The sequence below is a fragment of the Musa acuminata genome, chromosome BXJ3-2 (assembly GCF_036884655.1).
Source record: "Musa acuminata AAA Group cultivar baxijiao chromosome BXJ3-2, Cavendish_Baxijiao_AAA, whole genome shotgun sequence".
Classification (NCBI taxonomy): Eukaryota; Viridiplantae; Streptophyta; class Magnoliopsida; order Zingiberales; family Musaceae; genus Musa; species Musa acuminata.
The window spans coordinates 19,693,309-19,720,961 of record NC_088350.1 but is presented as its reverse complement, the minus strand read 5'-3'; the positions used below and the strand labels follow the sequence as shown (position 1 = coordinate 19,720,961).

The following is a 27,653-nucleotide window of genomic DNA, read 5'->3' as shown; positions in this document are numbered from 1 at the left end:
GACATATATGGCATATTTGAATTACACTTATGTTAGAGAAAAAAAAAGGATGCTATTAAGAAGTGACAAAAAGATAAGTAATCTATATAACTTTAACCTTCACAATTTCATGATATCTAGTTATCTCTATGGGTAATGTATGCTAAATATTATAACACATTCTAAAATTAAAAGATGTTCACACCCTCGCTCGGTCAAGCTGATAATAATTTGATCTCTTAGCATTGATAATTTCCTCAAGTTGATCACATCTTCAAAATGGTCACTCTCTAAGCTGGTTGCATTGTTAGAAAATCATTCCTTTACGTTAGTCATCTTTGAGATAGTTATATAATCAAGACAATTGCAAAGACGACCACCTCTTTAAGATGATTATTTAAATTTGATTATACCTTCAAGACATCTTCAACTAGAAATTGCCTTTCAATTGTCCTCAAGATAACTCTCATTGTAGAGTTTTCTCCCTTCGTAAGGTTACTCCTCTTCTTTTTGACCCGATCAACTTAACTCAAGTCAATTTGGCTCGACTAATTCAGAGCTCACATGGGCCTAATGCTTGACTAAGCTGGATCAAGTCTAGCTTGACTAAGATGAGTAAGGCTAGACCAGCCAACTCTTAGGCTTGTGAGAAGATTTGGCCCACGTGCATTATACATTTTTTCTTATTTTTTCTTAGAACAAAAGAGAACTTCTACACTAACAAAAGTTCAAACATAATACCTTTTGGTTATAAATAAATCTATTTACCACCATATTAGTTCATGCTTTATGCTAAAGGATATTATATATACATATATATATATATATATATATATATATTCATTTATTTATTATGCTTATAGCACCCAACTTACCTCAAATATGCACGATATATTTACCTAGGATAGAAAAGCATGTAAAATGCCTAATGAATCTCAAAGTATTCCTTTTGTACATGATGCATTTGCCTAGAGTACAAATGCATTTGAAACACCTAACACACCCCAAAGTACCTTATAAAAAAATCATCTAAAACACACCAAAATATCTTGTTTGTGTGTGATAGATTTATTCCGAATAAAATGCATCCAAAGTACTCGACACATCCTAAAATGTTTAATTTGCATACAAAATGTTATCCAAGACTTAAAAAAATTTGAAGCGCTTGATACAGATAATATATTTCAAAGTATTTTTATGCATCCATCATGTTTTCATTATACATGCTACATTCATTTAAAATAATAAAGTATTTGAAGCATATGACGTATCCCAAAATATCTCCTCGTATGTAATATGTTTATTTTGAAAAAAAATTAAAATACAACTTAGTCACTTTTTATTGTAGATGATATTAATTGAGATTTTATCAACGATATAAATGTATAACCCTTACGAGGAAATGATATAATTATTATTTTTTATCAACGATATATGAAATCTAACCAGCGTCTATTATTATTTTTATAAAATGAAAACGGTATTTTCAAACGCATAAACCCACAAAAAGAAAATAAAATCCACGTCATCTTCTTCTTTAACGGATCCGGTTCCTGGATCGGATCCGGGCACACTGAGACGGTACAACTCGTTCGATCGCCCGTTCCCCTCTTCTTCCTGGCCCCCAAACCAAATCGCGCAGATCCAGATCCAGACCAGCGAGAGAGGTCTTCGAAGCCAACCATGACGGACCTTGTGACGCCACGATCCCCGGCGACGGACCTCTTCGGCGACCCCATCGACGCGAAACCCCCCTGGTTCAAGTCCTCCTCCTTCCTCCGCCCCGACTTCGTACCCGAGTCCTACGTCGCCGACCTCCGCTCCTTCGTCCCCCTCGAGAGCCTTGCCGCGGAGCTCCGATCCCACCTCGCCGACCTCAAGGCCGAGCTCGTCGACCTCATTAACCGCGACTACGCCGACTTCGTCGGCCTCAGCACCCGCCTCGTCGACGTCGACGCGGCTGCCGGCCGCATGCGCGCCCCGCTCGTCGAATTCCGCGATAAGGTAGCTTCTTTCCGTGCCGTCGTGGACGCCGCCCTCGTCGCCATCCGCAGCGGCCTTCGCCAGCGGTCTGAGGCGTCGGCTGCAAGGGAGATCCTCCAGCTGCTTCTTGACACCTTCCACGTGGTCTCCAAGGTGACCCTGAACTCGAGCCTTTCTACCTTGTTCTTGTTACTGTCGATATCGTCTTCTGGGTAATCTTTGAATTGTCTATTTGTACATTTGAATTATCTGACAGGATTAACGTTATAGTGCAGATTTTAGAATAGGTTGTATGTCAAGATTATTTTTATAGAAATTAAAGCCTGATTGAACTCTGACGTTGATCCTATGTAATTGATCAAAATTCTATATTTCGGCTGCCCTTGACACACTGTTGCATTTTTACATGTCAATATAAGTAAATTCCTATGCATTCTTGAGAGTGATTTCCTGGTGGACCAGTTGTAGATCAGTGTGAGGACACCTTATTGAACTCTGTTTGATCTGTCTTATAGTATTTCAGAGCTCTGGTTGTGGACTATTTATCATTCTGTAGTTGTGTCCGCCTAAACTTTTGCCAGTGGTCTTTGGTTTGAGCCTCGCCAATAAGGATCAGAATAATTATCTGCTTTCATTTCTGAAGATCTTGTAACCTGTTTTTCACTGAGTACCTTGTTCCTAGCCTGTAACTGTACTACTGAATTTTCATTCAAGTTTTGCTATCATATAATTTCTTTTCTGCATGGACTATGTTGTCTCTGCATACTGCTTCCATGAGATGTCTATTCTTGTTGTTTGATTATAGTATGGAATTTCAGTGTTTTGTGAACTTTTACCATGTTCTCTTGTTTGAGAGTATGAATGAAATATCAAGTATTCTCTTTTGCAGGTTGAGAAACTTATCAAGGAATTACCAACTACTCACTCTAATCAGTCAAGTCCAGACACAGTGTCTAGTGAGAAAGGTTCCTTAACCAATGCTAATTCCATACAGAATGTCGAAATTGGGTCAAATCTTAGAGAGGATCAAAGCATTCTCTTGGAAAGAATTGCCAGTGAGATGAATCGGCTTAAATTTTACACTAGTCATGCAAAGGTTACATAGTCTTTCAATTTAGTTTCATATTGTTGATTTTGTTTATCTTTTCAATATGTGCTTTACTTTAATGGTGTTTTTAGCATAGGGAGTAGAAGTTGTTGCAAATTTTTTATCTGCTTGATGGTAAATGAATATTGATAAAATAGAAAAGCACAACTTTTAAGAAACTTAAAACATGACAAAATTTACAAACCAGTAGAAAATGTAAGAATGTCAATCATTACTGAGAGTACTAATAATACATCTGCAGATACTGGTATATTCATTATTTCAAATTGGAAATTGGCTATGAAGAATGTTTGTGCTAATGTTTTCTTCTACACCATTTAGGTGATGTTGTTGTTTGCTGTTTGCTCATAAGATGAATGTTTCTTGGTTGAGTTGTAAGATTGATAGCTTGTTAGCTAAGTTATAAGAGATGGATGTAAACATATAGAATGTTGTTTGTTCTGATGTATATTTTATTATCCTCTCAAGAATAATAAATATATAAGTATAAATATTAATGAAACTATTTTTAGTTATTCGTAATTTCTCATGAGACGTATGATATGTTATATTCAGTTATGTTGCATTAAGTTTTACAAGATGGTGTTCTTATTGTCCATAGTTTCACTTTCGCATTGGTTGTTCCAATTGAAGTCCTAAGACTTGTTTAATGTTAGCTTGAATGTTCCATTTCTAGGTGTTTGCTGAAAGATCCTTTTGAAGATGCATGAATAAAAGTAGAACCAAAATTTAAAAGCATATTTCTACCTTTAAGATAATTGTCTAGTACCATAGATAAAAAGAAGCATACTAAAAATGATTTGACAAACTCGGCTACTCAATGTTGTTGATGATTATCGTGTATTATGTAAAGCAAATAATTGAACTTGTAATTTTTTTATAAAGAAGAACAACTAATTTATGATAATTCAAAATGATAAATTTTACTTTTGCTAATAAATTAATGATCTGCCACGTATGAGAAAAAGCAAGCCTGAGATAGCTGTCTAGGTCCCATCTAGGTACTTCAGTCGTTGGTTGGCCTGCCTAGGCTGGAGATTGCCTAGTTGTCTTCTTATGACAACATTGATATAGTTCATATCATTTTCTGTGGAAAGTTATGTAGTCACTTACTTCTGCTTTAAATTATGGCAGTACAGAATCTCCCCTTCATCGAGAACATGGAGAAGAGGATCCAAAATGCTACACTGATGTTGGATGGTAGTTTAGGCAATTGTTTTGTGGATGGCCTGGAAAATCGAGATGCAAAGGCAATCTACAATTGCTTGCGTGCGTTTGCTGCTATTGATAACACCTCAGCTGCCGAAGAGCTTTTCCGAAAAACCATTGTGTCTCCCCTGATTCAGCAAATTATTCCTCATGACCACTTGCAAACAGTTGGTGGTGCTTCCTCAGATGAACTTGAGCATGATTATCAGAAGATTATGCAATGCATTGAGAAGGATTGCAAATTTTTGCTGGAGATATCTTCAACAGGTTTTTAAGAAATTAATTTATAGTAGTTTTACATGAAAATTGTTTATAGTAATTTTGCACATTGTTCGTTTTATCAGTCCGAACCGGCATACTGACCAGCTATTAGTATGATACATATTGAGTTGTATCGAGCCATATCAACACATGGTACATGGTGGTGTATTGATGTATCACTTGCACCAGTCCCCCATCTGATCGGTATAGGTCGCCCGTACCGAGCTATACGGCAAACCTTGGTTTTACATGACATGTTATATAAGCAATATAATTTTAATTTATTTATAGTTCAGTGTTTTATCGTCTTATTCAATATTGTTTTGTGATTTCAGCAAATTCAGGTTTCCATGTTTTTGATTTCCTGGCCAATTCAGTGCTTAAAGAGGTCCTTATTGCTATTCAAAAGGGGAAACCAGGGGCATTCTCTCCTGGAAGGCCAGCAGAATTTTTGAAGAACTACAAGTCAAGCCTTGGTTTTCTTGCCATTCTTGAGGGTACAGATTCCATCCTGGAGTTATAAGTTCTCATAATTCATTTTTTGTGAAATTCTCAAGTTCATTGCCATTTTGGTTGGAGTTAAAAGGACTCTTTGAAGTATACGCCGTTAAGTCAAGTCATTAAGCTGATTTGCTATTCTGTAGATCCTATCATGTTTAGTTTTTGCTTGTCTCAGTTTCCTCATGTTGTTTTAAATTTTTAAATATCTTCATATGCAATTTAACTAGCACATCCTTTATTTCATACTATTCAAAAAATAGCCTTTTCAAACTTTTTTTTGTTCATGCTATTTGACCATATTTTCTTTGTAATATGCTAGGTTACTGCCCATCTAGATCTGCTGTAGTTAAATTTCGTTCAGAAGTTGTGTATATGGACTTCATACGACAGTGGAATGTTGGTGTCTATTTCTCCTTGAGGTACCTAAACATGATTTCTGAGTACCTGTGTTTGTGGGATTTAAAAAGAACTTTGGCCTAGCTTATATTTAGTGGTTTCTTTCTATCAGATTTCAGGAAATTGCTGGTGCACTTGATTCTGCCCTTATGGCCTCTTCAATTAACCCTGTTGATATTCAAGGGAAACCCCATAAGTTGACAATGAAGCAGAGTATTACATTGATGGAAAGCTTGAAATCTTGCTGGAGTGATGATGTTCTTATTCTTTCTCACTCGGACAAGTTTCTACGCTTAACATTGCAACTTGTTTCAAGGTTAGCCTGTTCCATGTGACTATATGATTTCACTTCTTTTTTTCCCTCTTATGTATATTTTTGAGCACGCAAGCAGGTACTCGTCTTGGCTATCTCATGGTTTGTCTGCTCGCAAAGCACGTAGTGCTAGCTCAAGGCCTGTGCAGAATTCTGAATGGTCTATTTCTGCACAAGTAGAAGATTTTATTTATGTAAGACTACAAATATAATCCATGTTTCAATTTTAATTCTTCTTCTCACAATTTTCATCGATACAGGTCTTCTAAATTTTGCATAATTAACTTCCAGTGGTAACTTATGGCTTTTTGCTTGACATTGGATCTTGATAGGTAGATTCTCAGAGATCTACATTTCCAACTATTGTGTTCTGGGACACAGACCTGTCCCTCACATTTACCTCTATTAGTGCAAGGGGACACCCAAAATTTGTTCGCCGAAGAACTATGTTGATATGTGTTCTTCTGAAGTTTGAGATGGTTCTCAATTAGCTAATGCTCTTCAAACTTGGGATTGGATATTCAAAAATTGAATTTGAAATCAGGAAAATAAGATGACATGCTCATATGCAGCAATATGGCATTACTTCAGGTCAAAGTGGATATAAGGTCCTCGAATTTAGACATTAGATAAGGAATCTTCATTCTTCTTGGAGAATGGGTATATTATTAATTTATTGGAGTCACAACTTTAATTTGAATAAGGTCTACAAATCAGTTGATGGGATATCAGAGTTTGTAGGTTTCAATTCTCAAATGAACTCATGCAAGATGTTGTCTAGGTCTCTATCATTTTGGATTGTTTTAACTATGCAGGGTGACAGTTATCTTGGAGTTTATTCTTTGTCTGGTGCCTCAACAATATTTGATCTTGCCATATGCATTTTATCTAGATCTTTCATTTGGGAGTTGATGGTGGGGCAAAATACCAGGATATAAAGAAAATTTGCATAAAAGAGATGCGGATCATGTACAACTATATCATCAAATTTACTTATATTTGAGTCATATAGTGAGGGAATCAGGTTAACATAGTATAAATTAGTGTAGAATTGAGATCCTTGCATCAGTGGGCCATGTATGCTTCTTGAGAACTGACATGAAATCTGTTGCTAGCCCTTTTTTCTAGTGGCTTAATTCTTGGCAAGAAAGAACCTACATCTGTACTTCTGCTCTCCTGCCAAAAAATTGTTGTGTCAAGTGGCTCAGTGCTTGAGCTAACATGGTTTGGTCCTCTACTTATTAGGTTCCTGTGGACAGAAATTGAGGAATCTCAGTTCACTCATAGCACAAAATCTGAACATTCCATCATCACTTTGCATTGCAGTTCAACCACAATCAATGCCATCATTAGAGGATCCACTAGAGAGTAGCTCACTTATCTTGCAAAAGAATCATTTTCCACCACTATATTTGCACCAGCTATGCATCTACAGAGTGCAACATGTGGTTGTTGACCTTGGCAAGAACCTGCAGAAAGTGACACGGATAATCATGGCTAAGAATTTTTTGATGTTGAAGTGATATATTACTGTATCATTCATATTTTTGGTACATTAATATATAAAAAAATAAAAAAAGGGTGTGAACACTTTTATGAGTTGGATAATCTCATATCTGCTATATTTTTTAAGTTTAATTGGAAAATTTATCTTTTTATAGATGTGTATTCACATTGTGCTTCTTTTGCAGGTAATGCATGATGTGACTTTTCTGGGAAGCGAGCTTTCTGGTGTCTTTCTTGGACAAGTGATTCAAGTTCTTGGGTCATGCTCGGATGAAGTAGTTGATCTTGTAAGACAAAGCATATTGCAAGCTGGAAAAAATTTGGAGGATCTATTACCTGCCATAATGGATACAATGGTTGAGGCTATAGTTGAGAAATCTGTGGAGGTAAATCATATAAGTAATCATATCAAAATATTTGCAAATGGAGGAGATTATTGCTATGACAAGTCCTTGTTGCACATAATAGATACTATTGTTATTAATGTGTTGAATCTCTACCAATCACTGTGCTTTTGTTTCTGATATCTTCTGGAGGCCATAATACATGAACTTATATGCTAGTAGATAATTTGGAAATTTGGGCAATCAAACATGTGTAAAAGCCAAGGACATATGTAATAAGCAAATCTGGTGTATTAAGTTATCTGTTTATGTGTGTACCTGATTCAGTTACATGATAATATATACATAGATACACATTACCATGTGTGCATGTTTGTGTATGTTTTAGTGCCTGTGCACACTATATATCCTTGTATTTATTTGATGGGCTTCTTAGGAGTTGAGAAGCATTGTTTGCGTTCACAATATGTAACAAGGGGCTAACTTGAAATTTAGTTCGTGCACTTCAATAAGAGAGAGGAACTTCCAAAATCTTTCTAAATGATAACACAAGGCATATTCCATTTATCCGATTGTATTTCTAAATGGTTCTCAAAGATTATGGATGTAAGAAAAGGCTGGAAGGACATTACATTGCTAATGCAGTAATATTTTCAAAAAGCAAAGGCGAAAGGTAATCTGTCGATGCTATGTTATGATGACATTGCTTTGTCTAACTTGGGATCTGCAGATGATCCAACCTGGAGCTTCTTGAAGCCAAATTTAACATGTGAAGCTATGACATGGTGGCGATAAACGGATGACATGAGTTTAGATGCTAGGAAGGTTTTCTTAAGAATATTTTATCATTTATTGATCAAGGTATCTATCCTGCGATAAGGAATCTAGCATTATTTAACTCTTATAAGGGAGATCATTTCTCAAAATATCCAAAGAAGTGGTCTTATTGGTGTCTGAAAATTGTTGATAATATCAAGGATGTAAGCTTCTTCAGGTTTTTTTGCCTAAAAGAACAACAAAAAGGAAAAGGAGGGTGTCTAATCTTGCTCTAGTGGTACAAATTATAGCCAAAATATCTATTAAATGCAAATATTCAATCAAATCAATTTACACAGCCGATTGTATGATGTCAATGTAAAAATAATCCCTTCAAAAACATTATGCCTTTTCCTTTTGAAAATGTCACATGCAATATAAGACAATTTATAATATAGAAAGCACAATACTATTCTTGAACATGCAGTCATTTTGTTGGCTTGATATATATTTCATTTGATTATTTCTTGCAAAAGATTATAAGTAGTGATATTCAGACTTCTGGACTATTAACAATGATTTTCCAAGTTGATCTGTTGGTAAATCACAATTGCTAGTTTGATACTAATCCACCTTATTTATTTCATTGGTAGGACTTAAGGCAGCTGAAAGGAGTCACTGCAACATATAGGCTGACTAATAAACTTCCTGTGATACCTTCACAATATGTATCACTGATCTTGAGGCCACTAAAGGTGTGTAATCATTTCTTCTTCTTCTTCTTCTTATGTTACTCAAACTGGTTGCCATGTCCTGTTGGCACTTCAATCTTTTCATGTGCGAGAAACCTCTGGTCTGGTGGCATAAAAGATTGTCTCTAACAAAATTTCCTAATATTTTATTCAATATTATTTCTGGTACTTCTATGTGATTAGAAAATTGCAATACATATGTATACTCTTTGCATGGCCAATTGCAATACACATGCATATACAACTCTGTTGGTATACAACTTTCTGATGGAGACTAATATGCTTGTGTTTTGTTTGCGTATGCTGATATTACACTCAACAAAGCAATAATATTTGTTGAACTTGTTGTCTGTAATTTCATTGTTTCTCTTTATATTATTAAAAAAATTAATGCCGGGTAGAATCATCAGAAAGCACTGAGCATGTAAATTTGCAATAGCATTGTTATTGGAATTGCACAGGATGCATACAAGGGGGGCAGGTTTTACTTATAACTCCTGCTTTGTCCTTAATCTGGTTGACAAGACATACAATCCTAATCCACACAGCTGAATATATTAGTTTCCCCTACCTTGATTAATGTGAATAAATTATGATAATATATATAATATGATTGGTATATATACTTAATGTGTTTATAATATAATAGAGGAAATAATTTATAGGAAATCATGGGCAGGTTTTATGTGTGGTGACATGTTGCAGGGCAACATTGTGTCACAGACAAAATTGTAAATGGGGTGTTTGACGTAATGCTTATGTATGTCTGTGTCTTTTGATTTGTTAATGCTTTACACAGCATGTAAAGGGCTAGCAGTAGGCTTAGTAGCCTCATTTTCTTTCGCTCTATAGTGGACCATTTTGACCCTTTGTTGTGCGACCATTTAGAACTTGTAAAGTCTGTTTGTAATTTGCATTGGCTATGAAGTGTTTACTGAAATGATTGCTTGTGGATCCCGAGTGAGGTGCTTTCTCTAACCCGTTTTCTCTTTTGTAGGTCCTAAGGGACCATAGGATGTTTCGGGGAGGCTGACCTTTGTGGATGGACATGCAAGGGTGCTGCATGACTTAGGCAAAACCAGCTAAGTTCGTGACAGATGGTATCAGAGCGAGACAAGCACTCATAGAAACACTTGGTATGCAAACGTGGGGGACCTAGCGGGGCTACATTGAGGGCAGCCAGCACGCGCGACCGTTTGGGGGAAAACTTGTATGGAGATGTAGGGAAAATGAGTCGCTTAGAGGAGCGGACATCTGAGATTAGTATTCAGAGGAATGGCCAACCCTTCGTGCAAGAGGCACCACTAGGACAAGCAAGCTGGGAAGAATGCATAGCGCATAAAGGTTAGGATGGCTGAGTTTGAGCTACGGCTCAACAATGGCAACCATACTTGATGGTGCTCAAGGCAAGCGAGGCGCTTGGTAAAGGATGAGACCATGTAAGGTGGAATGAGTTGTTCAGCGACCGAAAGAGTTGTGCAAAGTTTACAGAGGTGAGGGGAATTGCTAACTCGAAGAATTTGATACTCATGCAAACGATTGTATGCGAACGATGGAGTGTTTCTGGCCATCCCAAGGCGACCGAAACTCGGCGCCATGGAGCATTGAAACTTTCTTTTTAGTATGAGAAGGATACATCCGTAGGAGGCTGAAGTGTTCAGCGAGTTTAGCATGTTGCTAGGCCTTGAGGGGTGCAGCGGGGGTTGTATTGATGTGGAGTCGCAATCTAGCAAGTGCGTTTGCAAGAGGCAGAACAATGCACAATTTGTTCAGCAAGACGGAGTAGTCCAAGGGGATAATGGTATCCGAAACTTTCAAAGAGAAAGAAGCGAAGAGAGAAGTTGCTTCAACAGGATAGATATCCAGGAGGGATAAGTCCCGACTCTCCAGAGTGTCACGAACTTAGTTGGTTTTGCCTAAGTCGTGCGGCACCCTTGCGTGTCCGTCCGTAAAGGTCAGCCTCTCCGAAACCTCCCATGGTCCCTTAGGACTTACAAAAGAGAAAACGGGTTAGAGAAAGCGCCTTACTCAGGATCCACGAGCAAACATTTTCGAAAACACTTTATAGCCAATGCAAATTACAAACAGACTTTATAAGCTCTGAATGACAAAGGGTCAAAATGGTCCACTACAAACTGAATATCTCTCACAAGTGTCCACATGACACAACCTTTATTTACAAGCCTAAAAAAGCCACCAAACCTAACTAAAATGGGGTTGTTAAGCCTTCGACCGTCCCTCTACATGTTGTGCAAAGCATGAACAAACCAAACGACACAAATATACATAAGCATTACATCAAACATCCTGTTTAGAATTTTGTCTGTGACAAGAGGGAGAACCATGTGCAACGGACCGCACATGTTGAGGAGTACCTCAAAAATAACTTCACAAAGCTCAACGAACCGAGCGAGCGGCGAGGAGTTGTCGTATGATCTCGCTTGAGGTAATGCATTGTGGGGATGCATTGCAAGATTAAGTGGGGGAGCGATCCAAGGCAACACAAATGAAGACACACTTGGAGTCGATATGGAGATCAGACTCAATGGAGGGCTGACCCGTGGAATGGTGGGCGTGAGGACCATCATCAACTCAATGCAAATCGAGGAGCGGAGCAACTTGGGTGTAACTTGGCGAAGTACCCAAGCCGCATGAAAGGAGCTAGCATAGAAAATGAAACATGGAGCGGAGGCACAGAGCTTTCCTTGAATAGAGGTCAAAGACATGAACTCTTGCAGAGGCAAGAGCGGGATCATGTCGTTCCATGGGTCCCTCATTATGATGGAGCGGGCTCATCCTGTATGGTGCCAAAGACGAAGGGAGCTTCAAGGCACATACACCTTACCTCAGAGAAGCATTTAACCGAGGAACTAAGGCGACTCAACTTACGGAGGCGAAGTTGGGTTCAGAAGACCTTGGTACGAGGCAAGAGGACACGGAGGCGTGTATTCTTAAAGAATATGCCATAGTGTTGTCATTCAAGTTGTCATGAAGGATGCGGTGCGTAGCAGAGATTGTGCTGGTAGGGGCAGAGGCCGAAGATCCAAACAATGGTGCACCAATCCGATGATGGACTTCGGGAGCTACTAGACGATGGACTGTCTTAGAGCGGTGTTTCGTCCAAGTGTGACCCGAGAGCGGGTGGACGAAGGTCGATTGCCAAAGGAGCGAACACAATCAAAAGTGGAAGAGGCCTTGCAATGTGTTGGCAGAGGCCATATATGGAGGGATCACAATCCGAGTTTATCCCACAAGAATCAGAATGCAATGGAGATGTCACCAGGAGGCGATATAGTGCAACGGATCGTAGTGGAATAGTTTGTGGCAATGCGATACACACGAATCTAGTCCTGTGAGGGACTATATCATACGGAGGTATGATCGGGAGCTATTGGGAGCTCCACTTCGGTAAACAACACAACTACAAGAAGGGCTATGGATTCAAGGAGTGAAAGCCATGGTACTGCAGAGGCGGGTCTTCCGTGTGTGCATCGAATTTTGTATCGGATGAAAGCCTTGGTCATTAGCATATGGGGATTGTGTACCACCGAGCGAAAAGTTCGAATGCAAGTATCAGTAAGTCCCATGGGAGGGACTTGATCATGTAGAGGTATGATCAGAGCGATTGAAAAGTTGGACTGCTCCAAAGCCCATATTCGCTTAAGGGAGCCCAGCAAGTCAGAGGACCAGGTCGAGTAAGCGAACGTTACTACCAAGGAAGCTAAGGAGAACAGAATCGGTGCGAACCCTGTAACATGATGGCAGAGGCCATGCATAGGAGTTGCAGTCTGTCTTTCCATCGACCAAGGGGAACTGCTTGGAGAACACAGAGATGTTGAAGCAGGGGGTCGAAAGGGGCGACGAGGCGACGACGAGTCTAGAGGGACTTAGCTACCCAAAACCAAACATCGGTTAGAATTGAGGCGGACTCGGAAGAGTGCCACAGAGACAGGTCTACCGATTGCGAAGAAAGGGATGCAGATGTGAGGCGACGGATAGTAGGGCCATGGGCATGACAACGCCATAGTACCGTAGAGGCTAGACTTTCGTGAAGTCATCGATCCCTTGCTCTCATGGGGGGAGAGCGCTTAGTCGTGAAAGGGTCCGAGGAGGTGGAGAATACAGAGGCAAACTCCAAGTACCGAGACAAGGCTAAAGGGCAGAGGCCAGGGAACTTCGTAAGACCGATTGCGAAGAAAGGGATGCAAATGTGAGGCGACGAATAGTAGGGCCATGGGCATGGCAGCGCCATAGTACCGTAGAGGCGGGACTTCCGTGAAGTCATCGATCCCTTGCTCATGGGGGGAGAGCGCTTGGTTGTGAAAGGATCCGAGGAGGTGGAGAATGCAGAGGCAAACTCCAAGTACCGAGACAAGGCTGAAGGGTAGAGGCCAGGGAACTTCATAAGACCAGTGCCAACGAGCTTCTCATCAAGATAGCCGAAAGTGGAGGACTTCGGGTCGATGTAAGAGTGCACGACCAAGGAACGAAGTAGGTAGTACTCAGTGGAGTAGGCGGTTGGGTTGATGGAGAAGACGGTACAATCCCAGAGGCGACCAAAACATTAGAGACTTACTCCAAGTTGGGGTGAAACCTTCTTGCATTTCAGAAGTTCGATGGCATTGGGAAGTTGAATCACAGTAGCTAACTCAACGCAAGGAGTGCAAACACTTCAAGTGCTTCGGAAGTATGAGCAAAGAGCAGGTGAAGGCCAGTAACAAGTTCGATGCATAGAGTACAACCCTCGAGGAGGCGGGCGAAGTCAAGTAACTTTGCCTTAACTCTTAAGAGAACAGGCGAAACCGAGTACCCTAAGTCTCTTATCTATCAAGCAAAGGAGCTTTGCACATGTTCAAAGTCCTTTCGAAGAAACCAAATCGAAGATAATAGTTGTCAAATCCTCACCAATGGTGATCAATGCTATTGAGAGTAGATTATCCGCTTCATTTCTCAACAGAATGCTAATCGAAAGCGGAAGTCATGCGAACCTACTTGGAAGTGACAACCAAGGATTACAATTTTGAATAATACCGCTTGTACCGAGTGGTATTATATATATTATATATAATATATTTATTATAATATATATTATATAAATATGCGACGTCGCCTCTTTCTCCCCAGGCGGGTAAAGGCGACGTCGCGTCGCCTCGGCAACGTTGCCAAAAAATTCTTTTTTACTTTTATATATAAATATATAATTTTTTTTTTACTTATATATATATATATATATATATATATATATATATATATATATATATATACCGAACGGTATACTGCTCGGTATATAGTACTGTACTGTACTGAGCGAATATCGAAACTCCGGTACGGTATGATATTTCAATCTTTGGTGACAACTAAGTGAATGAAGAGTCGATGGGCAAATTTTGTGGAGGAAGGACCCAAAAAACTTTAAAAGTTTGCGAGACGATGCTCGTTAAAGCTCCAACAGACATCCACCCAATTCAAGCGACATGAGGCATTTAAGGGACTGACGCATACTAAGGATGGTTTTTTCCTTCATCTAAAGGATCCGCATGAACTAACAAGGATCAACATAACTCAGTCAACCCCACAATAGAGTCAGAGTCATTGGTGAGTTGAAGCAGCATGGCGGATTAAAATTTCGACTACTCAACAACAACAATGGAGAGCAATTGGGAGCCAAGAGGCGCATTGCAGCTGGAGCAGAAGATTGAAGACTCAGCAAAGACAAGGAGTTGCAACGTCGGCAAAGGCTTCGACGAGAATGTCGAAGGAATAAGTGGGGGAAAATGTCACGGACAAAATTGTAAATGGGGTGTTCGACGTAATGCTTATGTATGTCCGTGTCTTTTGGTTTTTTCATGCTTTGCACAGCATGTAAAGGGCTGGCAGTGGGCTTAGCAGCCTCATTTTCTTTCGGTTTGTAGTGGACTATTTGAACTCTTTGTTATGCGACCGTTCAGAGCTTGTAAAGTCTGTTTGTAATTTGCATTGGTTATGAAGTATTTACTAAAATGATTGCTTGTGGATCTCGAGTGAGGTGCTTTCTCTAACCCGTTTTCTCTTTTGTACGTCCCGAGGGACCATAGGAGGTTTCGGGGAGGTTGGCCTTTGCGGACGGACACGTACAGAACATTTAATTATATGGTCACAATCTTGCTTCTTAAGGATATATTTTTTTAATTGTACTTAGTTCCTTTTTAGATTTCTTCACCATTAGTTTGATTTTTGAGGAATATTTTTTTGCCAGATGAATGTAAAATCTTGGATATTCCAGTATCTGCTTCTTGCTTTTCTTTGATAGATACTAATGAAAATAGGTGTCACATACGGGATTCACCGAGTCCTTTAAATTGAGTCGGGAGCAGCTTTGGCCATAGTAGATGTGGTTTTATGGTGTCTTCACTGAAGATATTAAGGCAGGAGCAAGGTGGGTAGTGAAATTTTGTGTTTACGCACTAGGATATTACTTGAATTAAGTGATCATGGGAGGAAGATTAACATTGCCCCCTATCCTGGATGCATTTCTCTAATCATGACTAAATTGAATAGAAAAATACCCTGTGAATTTGTCCTAGATACCTGTAAATTAGCGCTTCTGTTCTGAAACTTTAGTGTTGGACTAGTTTATTCTTTAAGAAGAATAACGATGGAGAAGAAAGAAGAAGTGTAAAGGAGGATGTGGAACAGTAAAAGAAGATAACTTAGATGCATCTCTTTCCCTGTGTTTTTTAAATTTCTTCTCTTCTTTGTCACCATTTTCGTATCATTTTATTCTCAGGTTTTACTGGTTGGTATTGGATGGCACTTTGGTCAGTTTTCTGGTGTGGTACCAGTCCAGTGGGGGATTGATATGTATCAGTCTCAAGATTCAAAACTTTGAATCAAACTTTATTGTTCAATAGAAAAATAAGATCAATCATTTGCCTCAAGAGCAACATAGCATTCATATATACAGGGTTGTGAGAGAAAAAAAATATTCTATTTTGAAAGCCTCATCACTTCTCAAAATCCTTATGAGAATGACTTTTAGAATTCTCTAAATATTATTCTTAATATATCCTAGTAGGACCTTGGATATTGAATGGATTCATAATAAATAACTACTGAAAAAAAAGGCAAAAATAGATTCGAGAGTCTCTAAAAATAGAAAATCCTGATATACTCCTTTCATGAATGGCTGAAGGGGTTGTTCTACCTTCTCATTCCATACTTGAGCATATTGTTCCAAAGAAAGGTCTGGCAATACCTGCTACAAACCTACATGGATAGCATTTTAAGTAGTGTATATAATTGAGAGAAAAAAATAATAAACATATACTGTTTAGCTGAAATATCAAACTCAGTGTCACTAATCTCTATTGACTGATACAGGCATCACAGTATTACACACAACATACACAACATTTTAAGGGAATAAGACCAACAAACTTTGTATATCCTAGTTGGTAAGCCTTAGGGTGACCTGGACCTATAGGTTTTGCTCTTATAAAGTCAGTTTTAATTTTCTTTTGCAACTTCAATTACCATTTGAACCTTGTTTTGGCCTGATTTTATAGTTAGGTGGAGAGCAAACTTCGTGATTCTTTTTTATTATAGATCTGTTTTAACTTTTCAGATTTCTTTATCATTTTTTTTAAACTTGTGCATTGTTTCTTGTCAATTGTGCTTTTGTCATGCTCAATAGGTCACCTTGTAAGTGGGAGATCTGGAATTTGATTGGAGCTAACAGAAAGGTCCTTCATAATGGAAAATTATCCTCACTTATTTTCTGTCAGTTTTTTGCTCTCATATTTAGGCACATTGTGGGGTCATGGGCATTCTAGAGAACATGAAATAAGCATAATAAGCATTTGGACCTTTTATGCAAGAAAAAGCAGCAAATTTATCTTTGATGATTATTGGTTAATTTTGACATGCATATTACATTTTAATATTTTCTTTTGTTTTGCTGGAATCTTATTATCTCCTGCTTTGTTTCATTTCTATTCAAATGGTTCATGACCATGAGTAAGCTTTTGTATACAGGCATTCCTTGATGGGGAGCATATTAAACTTTTAATGAAAGATGCTCGGAATGAACTTCTGCATGGCGTGACTGAAAAAATCACTACTCGTTACTATGAACTAGCAGCTGATACTGTTAACGTGGTAAGTTGTCAAGACCTTTATCCTTTGGGTATTTTGTGTTCTCATCTCTCCAGATCAGTAAATCATGCTTGATTGGTTTGCATGACAGGCAAGGAAAACAGAGTCTTCTTTATTGAGGTTACGCCAAGGTGCACAACGACGAGTTGGAGCAACTTCTGATTCCGTGGATAATAATATTTCTGACACAGAGAAGATCTGCATGCAGTTATTTCTTGATGTTCAGGTGACAGAACATGTGCTTAGTAACCTCCAGTAATATAAAGTAATATTTCTCCAGTAGGATATGAACTAATGTAAATCTGGGGCTCATGGTAGAAGTAACTTTAGATTGAGGTTTATAGCTGTAGAATGGCTGCTTTGACTAAGAATGGGAAATGATTTAATCTTATGCTGGCCGGTGTAAGGGGGTAGATTGAGGCTAGATGCATAGTGGCCTCTTGTTGTGTCCAGTTTTTGAAAGACTTCTGATAATGGTGAGCTTATAGAAAGGTCAGCCTTGAATTTTTTGCTTGCTTAAACTAATTAAACTTACTAGACCTAACCAGTATGAAGTTTAACATGGTTTATTAATAACTTATTATGTTGTTCTGATTGATGAGAGTGTAGTTCAGATAAATTCTAAGAATTAGATAAATACAACTTAAAAACATAATCATTTGAGACTGATAGTATGGTTGAAACACAATTAGAAATAAATGATTATTGAAAAAGTTATGGTGCTACTGATAGTATGGTTGAAGTAAAAGGTTAGCAACTACCAAAAAGAGTTATGGAAAAAACCTTTACTCATGGTGCTACATGGGCATACTTTGTGCTATGGACAAAACCTACCAAACTTGGCCATACTTGTGCTACATGGGCATACAACTACTGCTAACTGTAAAGATAATAACATTTTCTTGTAATGATCTTGTGATGCATTTTTTAAGCAATTAGATTCTAAAATAGTACATGTACATTCCAGTTGTTAACAATTTTCCATCCAAAGTTTCAGCCTCAGCATAGACCAGCTGTTGTGAAGTACTTGAAACATGTTCTGTCATCATACAGAGGATAGTCAATTGGTCAATTATAATTTTCCCCTCTGAACTATTGTAATCTTTGATTAGTACATCTTTATGTTGCACCAGTTGAACTTCTCTAATGTGGTGCTTCCTCTTTGACCGCATTGGTTTCAGGAGTACGGCCGCAATCTTTCTGCTATGGGGATCGAAGCATCCGAGATATCGGCATATCGTTCTTTGTGGCAGTGTGTTGCTCCAGAAGACAGACAATCACAAATAACTTTATGAAGTAAACTTAATTTTTTCATTCAAGCACTGCATAGTTCACATCAAACTCGGATGCTACATACGTAGCCAAAAGTAAGACCTGTGGCTTAAGTAATTCACTCTCTAAATACAAAACTATTAGAGCTTTGTGTTTCCAATGTTTCTTTCTGTTTTTCTTTTTTGTTTCCCCTTCCCCTTCTTCCCAAATTTTGTGAGATCGTGTTTTGTTACATGATACTAGAATCCAGGATCTAAGTTGTATACCTCGTTACAAACATTTAGCGGTTGTCAAATATATCGACTATAAATTTGAGTGTCTATTATTTCAAACAATCAAGTATATCTATAGTGATGGGTTTTTCTGAAAGAATTCTAAGGGTTTATACAAAAAAAAAAATTAATTTGGTGATAAAGTATCAGGTTCACCTATCATATGTCGAGAGATTGAGATCTTATACGATATACTTTTAGGTGTGTGTTAGCTTTGCTGGGAAGGATTTTGTTGTGATCAAAATTTGACTTTATGGTAAGATTATAATCACGGTTGTGGACATGCTTATTTAATAAGCTCATTTTATAACCTTATATAATCCTTAAATCACCAAACTAATAGTGGAATTATCCATCCAAAAAAGATATATTATTGTATGGAATGTTATCTGATCTACTACATGTGATACGAATAGAGAATTTCAAAATTATTTTCATAAATATTTTAAGCATTATTTGAGAAAATAAGACAAATATATTTCCATGAGCAGTATGTGTTATTTTAAATGTGGATCAGTATAAATCAGAGTTACTACATCATGCCAAAAGCTTAGTCTTTTCTATCATTTTTATTATCGATCTTAAACACTTCGTCCCTAACCTAACGATTGGAGCGAGTTATCGAGAGTCTATAGAAACACACCTTATATTTACTTATATATTATTTGTTGTAGTTAGTTATGTTTAGTGTTTGGATCTTTATATTTTAAAAAGTTGTATTGACATCTCTCAATGTGAAACATGTAGGTTTATTTATTTTAACGACGTCAGTTTTATCGACGGAAACACAAAAATAAGGCAAACTTCTTGAAGCATTATTTAAGAGTAAAAAAAAATCTTTTCATAAATATTTTGAAGAATTATTTGAGAAAATAAGACAAATATATTTCCATCAATATGACGTTATTTGTAAGAAAACAGGTGGATGGTGGATTGAGGTCCTTCGACAATCGACATGGCAGCTTTGGCAGGTGCAAACTGTATCGTAGCAGCGCGTTCAGTGTTCGTAGCCGAAGAGGCAGGGAAATGTCATAGCTGTTCTTAGGAAGAGCGTGGATGCTCGACGGAACAGTTGAATTCCTCTAATACATATGATCGAAGTTGTTTGAATAAACAAGAAAATGACATCTCACTGGGTTTGTGTGTGTGTGTGTGTGTTTTCTCAAAATTTACCTTTTGAAATAATAACCATAAATAGAGAGGAGTAAACCATAGATAGTTCTCTGATAAAGAAACAGCTTCCTTTCAAATGTCAAACTATTTTTGTGTGCTGCTGATTCTTCTCCCTTTGACATGGATTTGAGAGGTAGCAAAAGTTGGAGATAATTAGTACAAGTGTTTTTTTTTTTTGGGGTCCATTAAGTCGATTAGTGTTGCACTTTAGATAGATAGATAGATAGATAAATTTTTTTGTACGTGTACCAAACTTGCATGCCCTGTCGAATTCATCACAACATCATCATCATCATATTGAGAAATTTAGAATGTTGTTGGAAGAGGAAATAGAAACTCATCGTTAGGTTTTACTTCTGACCTACCATAATAAGACTAGCGTAAATAATTTAGACCACCTAATAAAGAATACATTTGACATTACGATCTCATCCCAAAGAGTAGCAAAAACAAGTAAGACTATCAGGGTTTTATCTTTTGAGAATTGGATGATGACAATTTAGTAAAAACAAAAAAAAACAAATAAATTAAATTTGCAGAGAATTAATGTATGCAGTCACTATGCAAATTCGTGTTTCTTTATTTCTTTCCACGCTTGAAAACAGCACCATGCAAGCAGATGTTTCTCTTGTAAACGTAAGCCAAATTACAAGTTTTTAGGCATGACAAGATTAGAATCAGATGCAATCAAAGATGCACAACAAATGCACCGATTATACTAGTATTTCTTTTAGCTTCCCCACCACAATCACATCCCATCCGGACAACTTTTGGAGGTATAAACACTGGTGTAGAACACAGAAAACACAAGGTTTTTTACTCTCATTCTAAGGTTCTAAAGAGCACAAACAGTTAAATGCTTGTTCTCCAACAAAAATTTAAGTTGTTCGACAGCTCCAGCAATTTACAAATAGATGGAATGTTAACCAACATTGGAAGAGCATGGCATCGGAACTTAACCAGCCGACGACCCACGCAGCTTATTAGCAACATAGAGAAGGTGACTGATGTTTGTTGATGGATAATTCTGCAGCAGCTTGAGGTTGGAAGTGAAATCGCCAGCCAACAGACGTCTCCTAACCAGAATCAGCATGGCACAACATACTCTGAGTAACGTTTCCTGCAATTACGAGGACACATTTTGTTAACCTTTGAATAATGATGGACCTCTGATCTCACAAAACAGCTCCACGAGGGAAGATGGTAATACCTGAGGACCTTCCGGATCACTTAACAGTGTATCCCAAATGTGAAGGCTGTCCGCAAAATTGAACTCTTGAGTCAAAAGCAGTGTAATCCATCTGAATGCATAAAACTGGGGATTCACCTTCAAAATTCATTTACATCACTTAGACACCGTGTTTCAGCATAACTTAATTATATGAAGAAATCAAGGCAGGCATCCAAGTCATATTAGCAAGTAACAACAGTCGAACCTCTAGAAGTTTTTACCACAAAACCACTATTTCAGAACATTTAATGTGAGAAGTTAGTCAGTGAATCCTTCTCCTTCTTCTCCAGACTGTTATGCCTTGCAATTCCCAGTGTGGTAAATAAAATCAAGGGCCTGAAGTCGTGTTTGAAACAACAGAGTGAAAACACTATGACGCCTGCCTCTAGAGACAGTACAAGGAAGACAATACAATTGACAGTGTGTGTAAACTGCTGAATAGGACAAACCTAGCTGGACCTAAGAGAACACTGACACCATAGACAAACTGGATAAAAAAGAAGAATGATAAAAAAGATAATATCGGAAGCAAAGGTTACAACAAAACAAGAAAAATAGAGAGCAGCCTAAAGAAATAGTAAAAGAGAATTGAGAAGGCAAAAAATTCAAACAATCATCTTTAATTGTTGAAAACAGTAATAACAGAGGAGATAAAGGGTGAGCTAGAGGAGATAACAGACAAGGAAAGAGTGATAAATTAGAGACTACACAAATCAGAAAATGTTACAGGAGAAACCAAAATGGGTTCTTGCTTTTGTAGTCCAAAAGCACCGAGTTAGCTTAACTAAAACTTCCTCTCTACTAATACGAAGAAATTGCAAACATTTATGAAGTGGTTGATCCATGAGTGTCTGATATCACTAGTTACTGAGCTGTTGGTAGATTGACATGCAGTATGGATTACTATGTGTTCCACAATCAAATTGTCAATCCAGAGACAAACAGCAAAGACACACCTTTAGTCACCAAGTAGAACAAACCCTTCTGATAAAACTATCAAAATAAATTGCTATTTGAAGAAAAAGAATGAGAGATGAATAATGGAGTTAGTTTCTGGATGATACTCGAAATAATTGCAGATAGAAACACAAAAATAAATTTGGTACGTTCTCTTACTTTCGTTGTAATCTCCAGATGACGCCAAAGCTCTCCATCATGTTTCTTTAGTAGCTCTGATAGTTTGGCAATTGTAGAACGAATGCCAACTACACTATTGTCAAGCTTTTGACAGAAATTGTCCCTAAACCCACTCAGTAACTCAACAAAACAAAAGAAAGCATCTGCTTCAGCATATGCCTGCAACCAAGTATGTTAAAGTTTAAGAGACCAAAGAAAATCAAGAAAATGATTCGATGACACAAAGTAGGATTAAAATAAATGAATGTCATTGAGAAGAAAAGAAACGTCTGATGCACTCAGCTGTAACCTGGACCATTCTACTTAAGAAACACACTGATGATACAGCTGCATACTTATTCCCAAGTAGTATCCAACAAGAGTAATCTAATATGTAACAAACAGTACAAAATAACAATCTTGAAAGAGTAAATCAAAAAACCAGTTGATATAACCCAATTTTGTTGGTACATGAATTTTCATGCTTCAGTGTTACCTTAGAGAGGTAAGAGAACACTGCTAATCAAAAGTCGGTGCAAAAAGACCAAATATTAAATTAGGAAAAGAGAACAAGTTATAATATACATGAAGTTGTATACTCTATTTGCCAAAGGTATACCACACCCATATGAATAGCACCTCACGAAACTTCCAGATCTTTAGAAGTGATTATTATACGGATTTAACTCCTATATAACTCCAGCTCACTTTAAAGCTAAAATGACTACCTAGGCAGCTGTCCACACAATTAAGTCAACCATTATACTATTTCAAATACATAGACAATTAATAGATGTTAAGAAGGGTCCATAACATGCAAAATAGCAATGGTCTGTACTCAACACAATTGAATCTTCAATATAATTGGTGATGAAATACATGTGGAAGTAGAATACCTCATACTGTAGTGGACTGAAGATACCAGAATTTTCACTCTAAACTCGATATAACTTATATGAGTTGACCACAATTAACTGCCTGTATAATAGATTCTACCGAAATAATACATGAAGTTTGTACACTGTTGAATGAATATTTGAGATAGTTCCAGAATGGACCATAAAGCCTGAAACTGGCAGTTCACTTGAATACGATGAGATCCAGTGATGAATAAAAGTATTTTGCTGCTTAAGGGGAATAACCTATGGTAATCTAGCAGTATTCATTTCAAGAAACATGAAGCAATTATTTTGTAAAGAGTGACACACTAGGAGTTTCATAACACATACAGCATTATTTTGATCTGGATCATTTCTGAACACATAGAAAAGAGGTGCTAAGACTTCGTTCATCCCTTGTACATATCTTATTCCCGGATTCAACTTTGCAAAGATAATCAGTATGTGCCTCAAGGCCTCCTGGAATTAATAGAAATTAATTCACTAGTCTAAACAAGTTGAGAAAAGTGACTCTTCATTAACTAAAAAGGCTTGCCTGATTAGACTTTGCAAGGGATGTATCCCCGCTGAAAAAATGCATGTCAGGATGAGTGCGCTTTACATCTCGATCAATCTGTTCTATAGTCTCTGTATCCTGAAATTAGATGACATATTAGAATTAGATTTACATCCAACTATATGTAAAAGAAAATTGGAACAAAATAATAAAGCATAACAGCATGTGGCAACTTTTATGGGGCACCCTAGTTCTGTCATTTCTACAGAATTAGTCCATGACTAAATGCCAATAGCTTATAGAGCAATGTTATCATGATGTGGACATGACCATCACTATATAACTCAGGTAAACGTCAGATCGCATTAACCCCATAAACAACCAACAATTAATTAGAACTTATAAAACAACACTCCAGAGAAATATTGTTTCAGACTTGCCGCTTCACCTTGCTGAACATTTGGTACCAAAACACATGTTAAAGAAATAAAAACATTTTTGCTCAAGAAAGATTTTGCCTTTCCTTAGTTCTCTAGGAACTTATTATTATTTGGCAAAAAGATGTTTACATATGAAAGTTTACAAGAAAACAACATGTCACATTCTTATGCAGTAACATCAGGATCTTCCATATTCTAGGTTTATGAAAATGGATATCCTGACAACAGCTCAGTTTTTAACTCTAATGAACTCGTTTGAGAAATACATAAGCCTCAGGTGGCTCTTAGCATCAACTTTTTTGTTACCGTCACATGATTCCTCTGTATGCAAGCTGAATATTTCTCACAAAAGTTAGGTCATGTGCGAGTAGTTCCAATTGAGTTCATAAGCCAAAGAAGTCCACCGAATAGCCAGTTCAGTGATTAAAAATTATTCATTCATTTAACCAAAGTTAGGTTGTGTGAAGGTTCTTCCAATTGAGTTCATAAGCCAAAGAAGTCCCTGAATTGTGATTAATACTCTATGATGTTTTGACTTTTGTAATCTTGAACATATGGTTCATGCCTAAAAGAGTGTAATAAGGTGGTTGATCACCAAATGAGAGCAGGCAGGATTCCTTTGTTTTTTTCTTTTTTTAAGATAGACTTCCATCTATTCTAGAGTTCCATACAAGGTTTATTTTTTATAGCATTTTGCAATTCAATTTAACCCCAAAGAAGCATTAGACTATTTTATCCAATCTACATACTTATATGCATTAATTTTCAATAGCCGAAAGTCACACTCATGCATGCAAAATCACAGCTAGTTGATGATACAAAAGGATCCTTGAAAACTTGATTACAGAACACTAAAGTGAAAACTCTCAAGATAAACTATCCATGTCAACACTCATATTTCCACTTGAGAACAAGACTGGAACAAAAGTATAAAGGATCAACTTCATCTAACCAATCACAACAGCAGGTTCTGTCGGAGCCAAATGCCTTACCTGGAAGAACTGATTCCATACACTGGTCTTCCCCAGGCTCAAAGGATGCTCATCATGTGTTATTTCAGATCTCATCAGAAAGCCACAACCTCCACTTTCCATCCCTCCATTTTTGTGGCCAGTAGATTCTTCCAACTTTCGTGCCATTTCTGACTGACTAACAAAACAAATCTATCAAAAATTCCTGATGCAACCATGAAAAACAAACACCAAAGCAATCATAGTTCTAAACTTCCTTTCATTATCAGAAATTTCCATGAGCCACATACATCTCAGATATCAAGAAGTAAACCAGCAATCTTGAGGCCGATAGGTCCATCGATATCGAGTTCATAATCTCAACAAATAAATAGCGGATTAAAGGATCCTCAAGAAGACTTACGGGGTTCACCAAAAACTCCTCCTTAAAATCCTTGTACTGAGCCCGCTTCCTGTCTAATTCTTGCACCCAGAACTCATGATCGTTTGGCAAATAACCTAGGAGAAGCTGTTCAGCACCATGTAAAAAGATGCAACTTCAAGAACATGAAAATGAAAAGATTGAATCTATCTGAATAAATGACAGTGCATTACCAACTAACAGATTTTTTAAGAGCAAAATAAGCATGAGAAATCATATAAAAATAATAATATCCAAGTAAGAACGAAACATGTGACCTAAATGTTCAAAGTGTTCCAGAACCTCAGCTTTCCGTTTCTGACTAATTAGGGGAATCCAACCAAAATCCAACTTTTGAGGGGAATCAAGCATAAGAAATCATCAGATTTACAACACAGTAAACTAAGAATGTGGCAAAAGTATGAATTATTTTGGGACCTTCCATATTGTCGACCGAATTCCAGCTCCATCCGGAATGCCCTGCGAGGCCAACCTCCTCAATTCTCCAATATTTACAACCTTCTTCGATATCTGAACACGAATTCGACACCCATAAGCAAATCCTAACCGAAAAGAATCGAGATCAAAGCAAACAGCAACAACAAGAGAAGATGTATGTTCTACTTCGGCTAAGAGCTGGGACTGGCGGGAGACCTCCTCCTGAGCCAACCGCGAAGGGCTCGGATCCTCCGGCGGAGTTCCGCTAGAGGGCCTCGGGGCCTCCACCGGAGCGGGAGGTGGCCGGGAGGGCGGCGGAGGCTCGGGGATCGGAGCTCGGGTGGGGGCTTCCGGCTTGGGAGCCGGCGGCGAGCGGGGGAAACGATCGACGGGACACGGGGCGGCAGAGGCGGAGGATGATGACCAGAGCGAGCTGTTGAGCCACTCAGGGACGCCTTTCTTCCCCATTGCCTTGGCGTTTCCCCTGCCGTTTCACGGCGCGGCGGCGACCATCGGGAGCGTTCCGAGGTCCGTCTATATACCCAAGAACCGAGAGGAGGGCATTCTTGTAAATAAGTCCTTACAAAGAGATGCGTGGCGCGTTTTGGTTCGCTGAAAAAGCTGTTCGCTGCGGAAGAAGGACCAACTCACGCGGAGGTCACGTGGGTTTCCCTGACTAAACAGAGGATATTGTTTTCCACTCAATGTCTTTATTTATATTTAGGGATGGTGGGTTATCCCTTTGGTATTTGGATTTATCTAAATTATTTATTTAAACCACAATTATATTTTAATTAGGATTGAGATAAATTTTGATTAAAAAATAGTAAACCTAAATTGATTTGAACGGAGGGATAGATATTTTAATACGAGAATTATCTATTATCATCCTTTTTTTTATTTTTAGTAAAAATTAGGAGCCAATGCATTGAGATACTAAAAATCCTTATAACATAATTTTTACTAATACATAAGGTCTCGAACCCTTAACCTTTATAAGTGAATTTGATATATCAATTATCATATCAATTTTCTTTAAAAATTATGGAATGAGAATTAAAATCATCAACCTTCAATAAATAGTATATATAATCTGATACATCACTACCAATTTTAGATATTTATCATTATATTATTAAATAATAATAATAATAACAATAACAATAATATCTTGACACTCTCATGAACTTATGGAATCTATTTCTAACATATTTAGAACCTGGCAAAACTTTCATTCATTTTCTTAGTGTCATTTGGAGCTTACTAAAAATTTTCTTAGAGTAATAAACATAATTTTAAGGGGTGTTGGTGGTAAAGATGTACATATGATGAAAGTTACTTTGCAATGCTAAATACATTTATCAATATCTTCTTACTAATTCCAAGTGCATTTGGGTTAAGGTGATTAAAGCCAAACATGATATTATTAATCCTTGGGACATTAGGTCTAATGTTACAATGAGCTTATCTAGTCTTGTTGGCATTTGAAATTTTACTATATGGTTTTATGAAGTTTGTTGGAAGGGTTGAACTTTAATAATTAAATTTTTGATATTTCTTTTGTTACAAATATATATTTACAAATAATAGCCAATGAGATAAATGCTTTTGGTTTAATAAATTTTGACAAATAAAATTTGTAATATTGACTTTATCTCTTGATCAGTGTGAAGCTTTTTTGGTTTTGGAAATCAAATTTTCGAG

The 27,653-nt window shown here is 37.5% G+C and overlaps 2 protein-coding genes across 3 annotated transcripts; one reads left to right on the top strand and one right to left on the bottom strand.

The window, feature by feature from the left end:
• The first annotated feature begins 1,594 nt into the window (after nucleotides 1-1,594).
• On the top strand, nucleotides 1,595-18,673 carry LOC135632020 (conserved oligomeric Golgi complex subunit 2-like). 2 transcript variants are annotated; one of them, XM_065140290.1, is made up of 12 exons: nucleotides 1,596-2,115; nucleotides 2,852-3,058; nucleotides 4,210-4,546; nucleotides 4,876-5,037; nucleotides 5,361-5,460; nucleotides 5,550-5,753; nucleotides 5,830-5,944; nucleotides 7,442-7,642; nucleotides 9,010-9,111; nucleotides 17,122-17,244; nucleotides 17,333-17,467; nucleotides 18,423-18,673. In XM_065140290.1, exons 1-12 carry the CDS (start codon nucleotides 1,663-1,665, stop codon nucleotides 18,534-18,536), a joined length of 2,253 nt encoding a protein of 750 aa, XP_064996362.1. In that variant the 5' UTR covers nucleotides 1,596-1,662; the 3' UTR covers nucleotides 18,537-18,673. The 2 variants fall into 2 exon arrangements, with proteins under 2 accessions (XP_064996363.1, XP_064996362.1); XM_065140291.1 differs by lacking the exon at nucleotides 9,010-9,111 and having other exon boundaries at nucleotides 1,595-2,115.
• A 1,967-nt stretch (nucleotides 18,674-20,640) lies between these two features.
• On the bottom strand, nucleotides 20,641-26,479 carry LOC135630688 (TBC domain-containing protein C1952.17c-like). The gene is made up of 9 exons (XM_065137816.1): nucleotides 26,136-26,479; nucleotides 25,950-26,042; nucleotides 25,515-25,619; nucleotides 25,133-25,285; nucleotides 23,740-23,838; nucleotides 23,535-23,663; nucleotides 22,306-22,485; nucleotides 21,169-21,285; nucleotides 20,641-21,078 (listed from the first exon to the last, which is right to left on the bottom strand). Exons 1-9 carry the CDS (start codon nucleotides 26,415-26,417, stop codon nucleotides 20,914-20,916), a joined length of 1,323 nt encoding a protein of 440 aa, XP_064993888.1. The 5' UTR covers nucleotides 26,418-26,479; the 3' UTR covers nucleotides 20,641-20,913.
• Nucleotides 26,480-27,653: the final 1,174 nt, after the last annotated feature.

Bases quoted from the DNA above. Each gene is read 5' to 3' on its own strand.
- LOC135630688 (XM_065137816.1), bottom strand. From the start codon at position 26,417: ATGGGGAAGAAAGGCGTCCCTGAGTGGCTCAACAGCTCGCTCTGGTCA. The intron at 21,286-22,305 runs GTAAGAGAACGT...TGAATTTTGAAG, and splicing joins ATCTGGAGATTACAACGAAA to GTGAATCCCCAGTTTTATGC. The intron at 21,079-21,168 runs GTATTACCATCT...TCGTAATTGCAG, and splicing joins GTGATCCGGAAGGTCCTCAG to GAAACGTTACTCAGAGTATG.
- LOC135632020 (XM_065140290.1), top strand. From the start codon at position 1,663: ATGACGGACCTTGTGACGCCACGATCCCCGGCGACGGACCTCTTCGGC. The intron at 4,547-4,875 runs GTTTTTAAGAAA...TTGTGATTTCAG, and splicing joins GCTGGAGATATCTTCAACAG to CAAATTCAGGTTTCCATGTT. The intron at 5,945-7,441 runs GTAAGACTACAA...CTTCTTTTGCAG, and splicing joins AAGTAGAAGATTTTATTTAT to GTAATGCATGATGTGACTTT.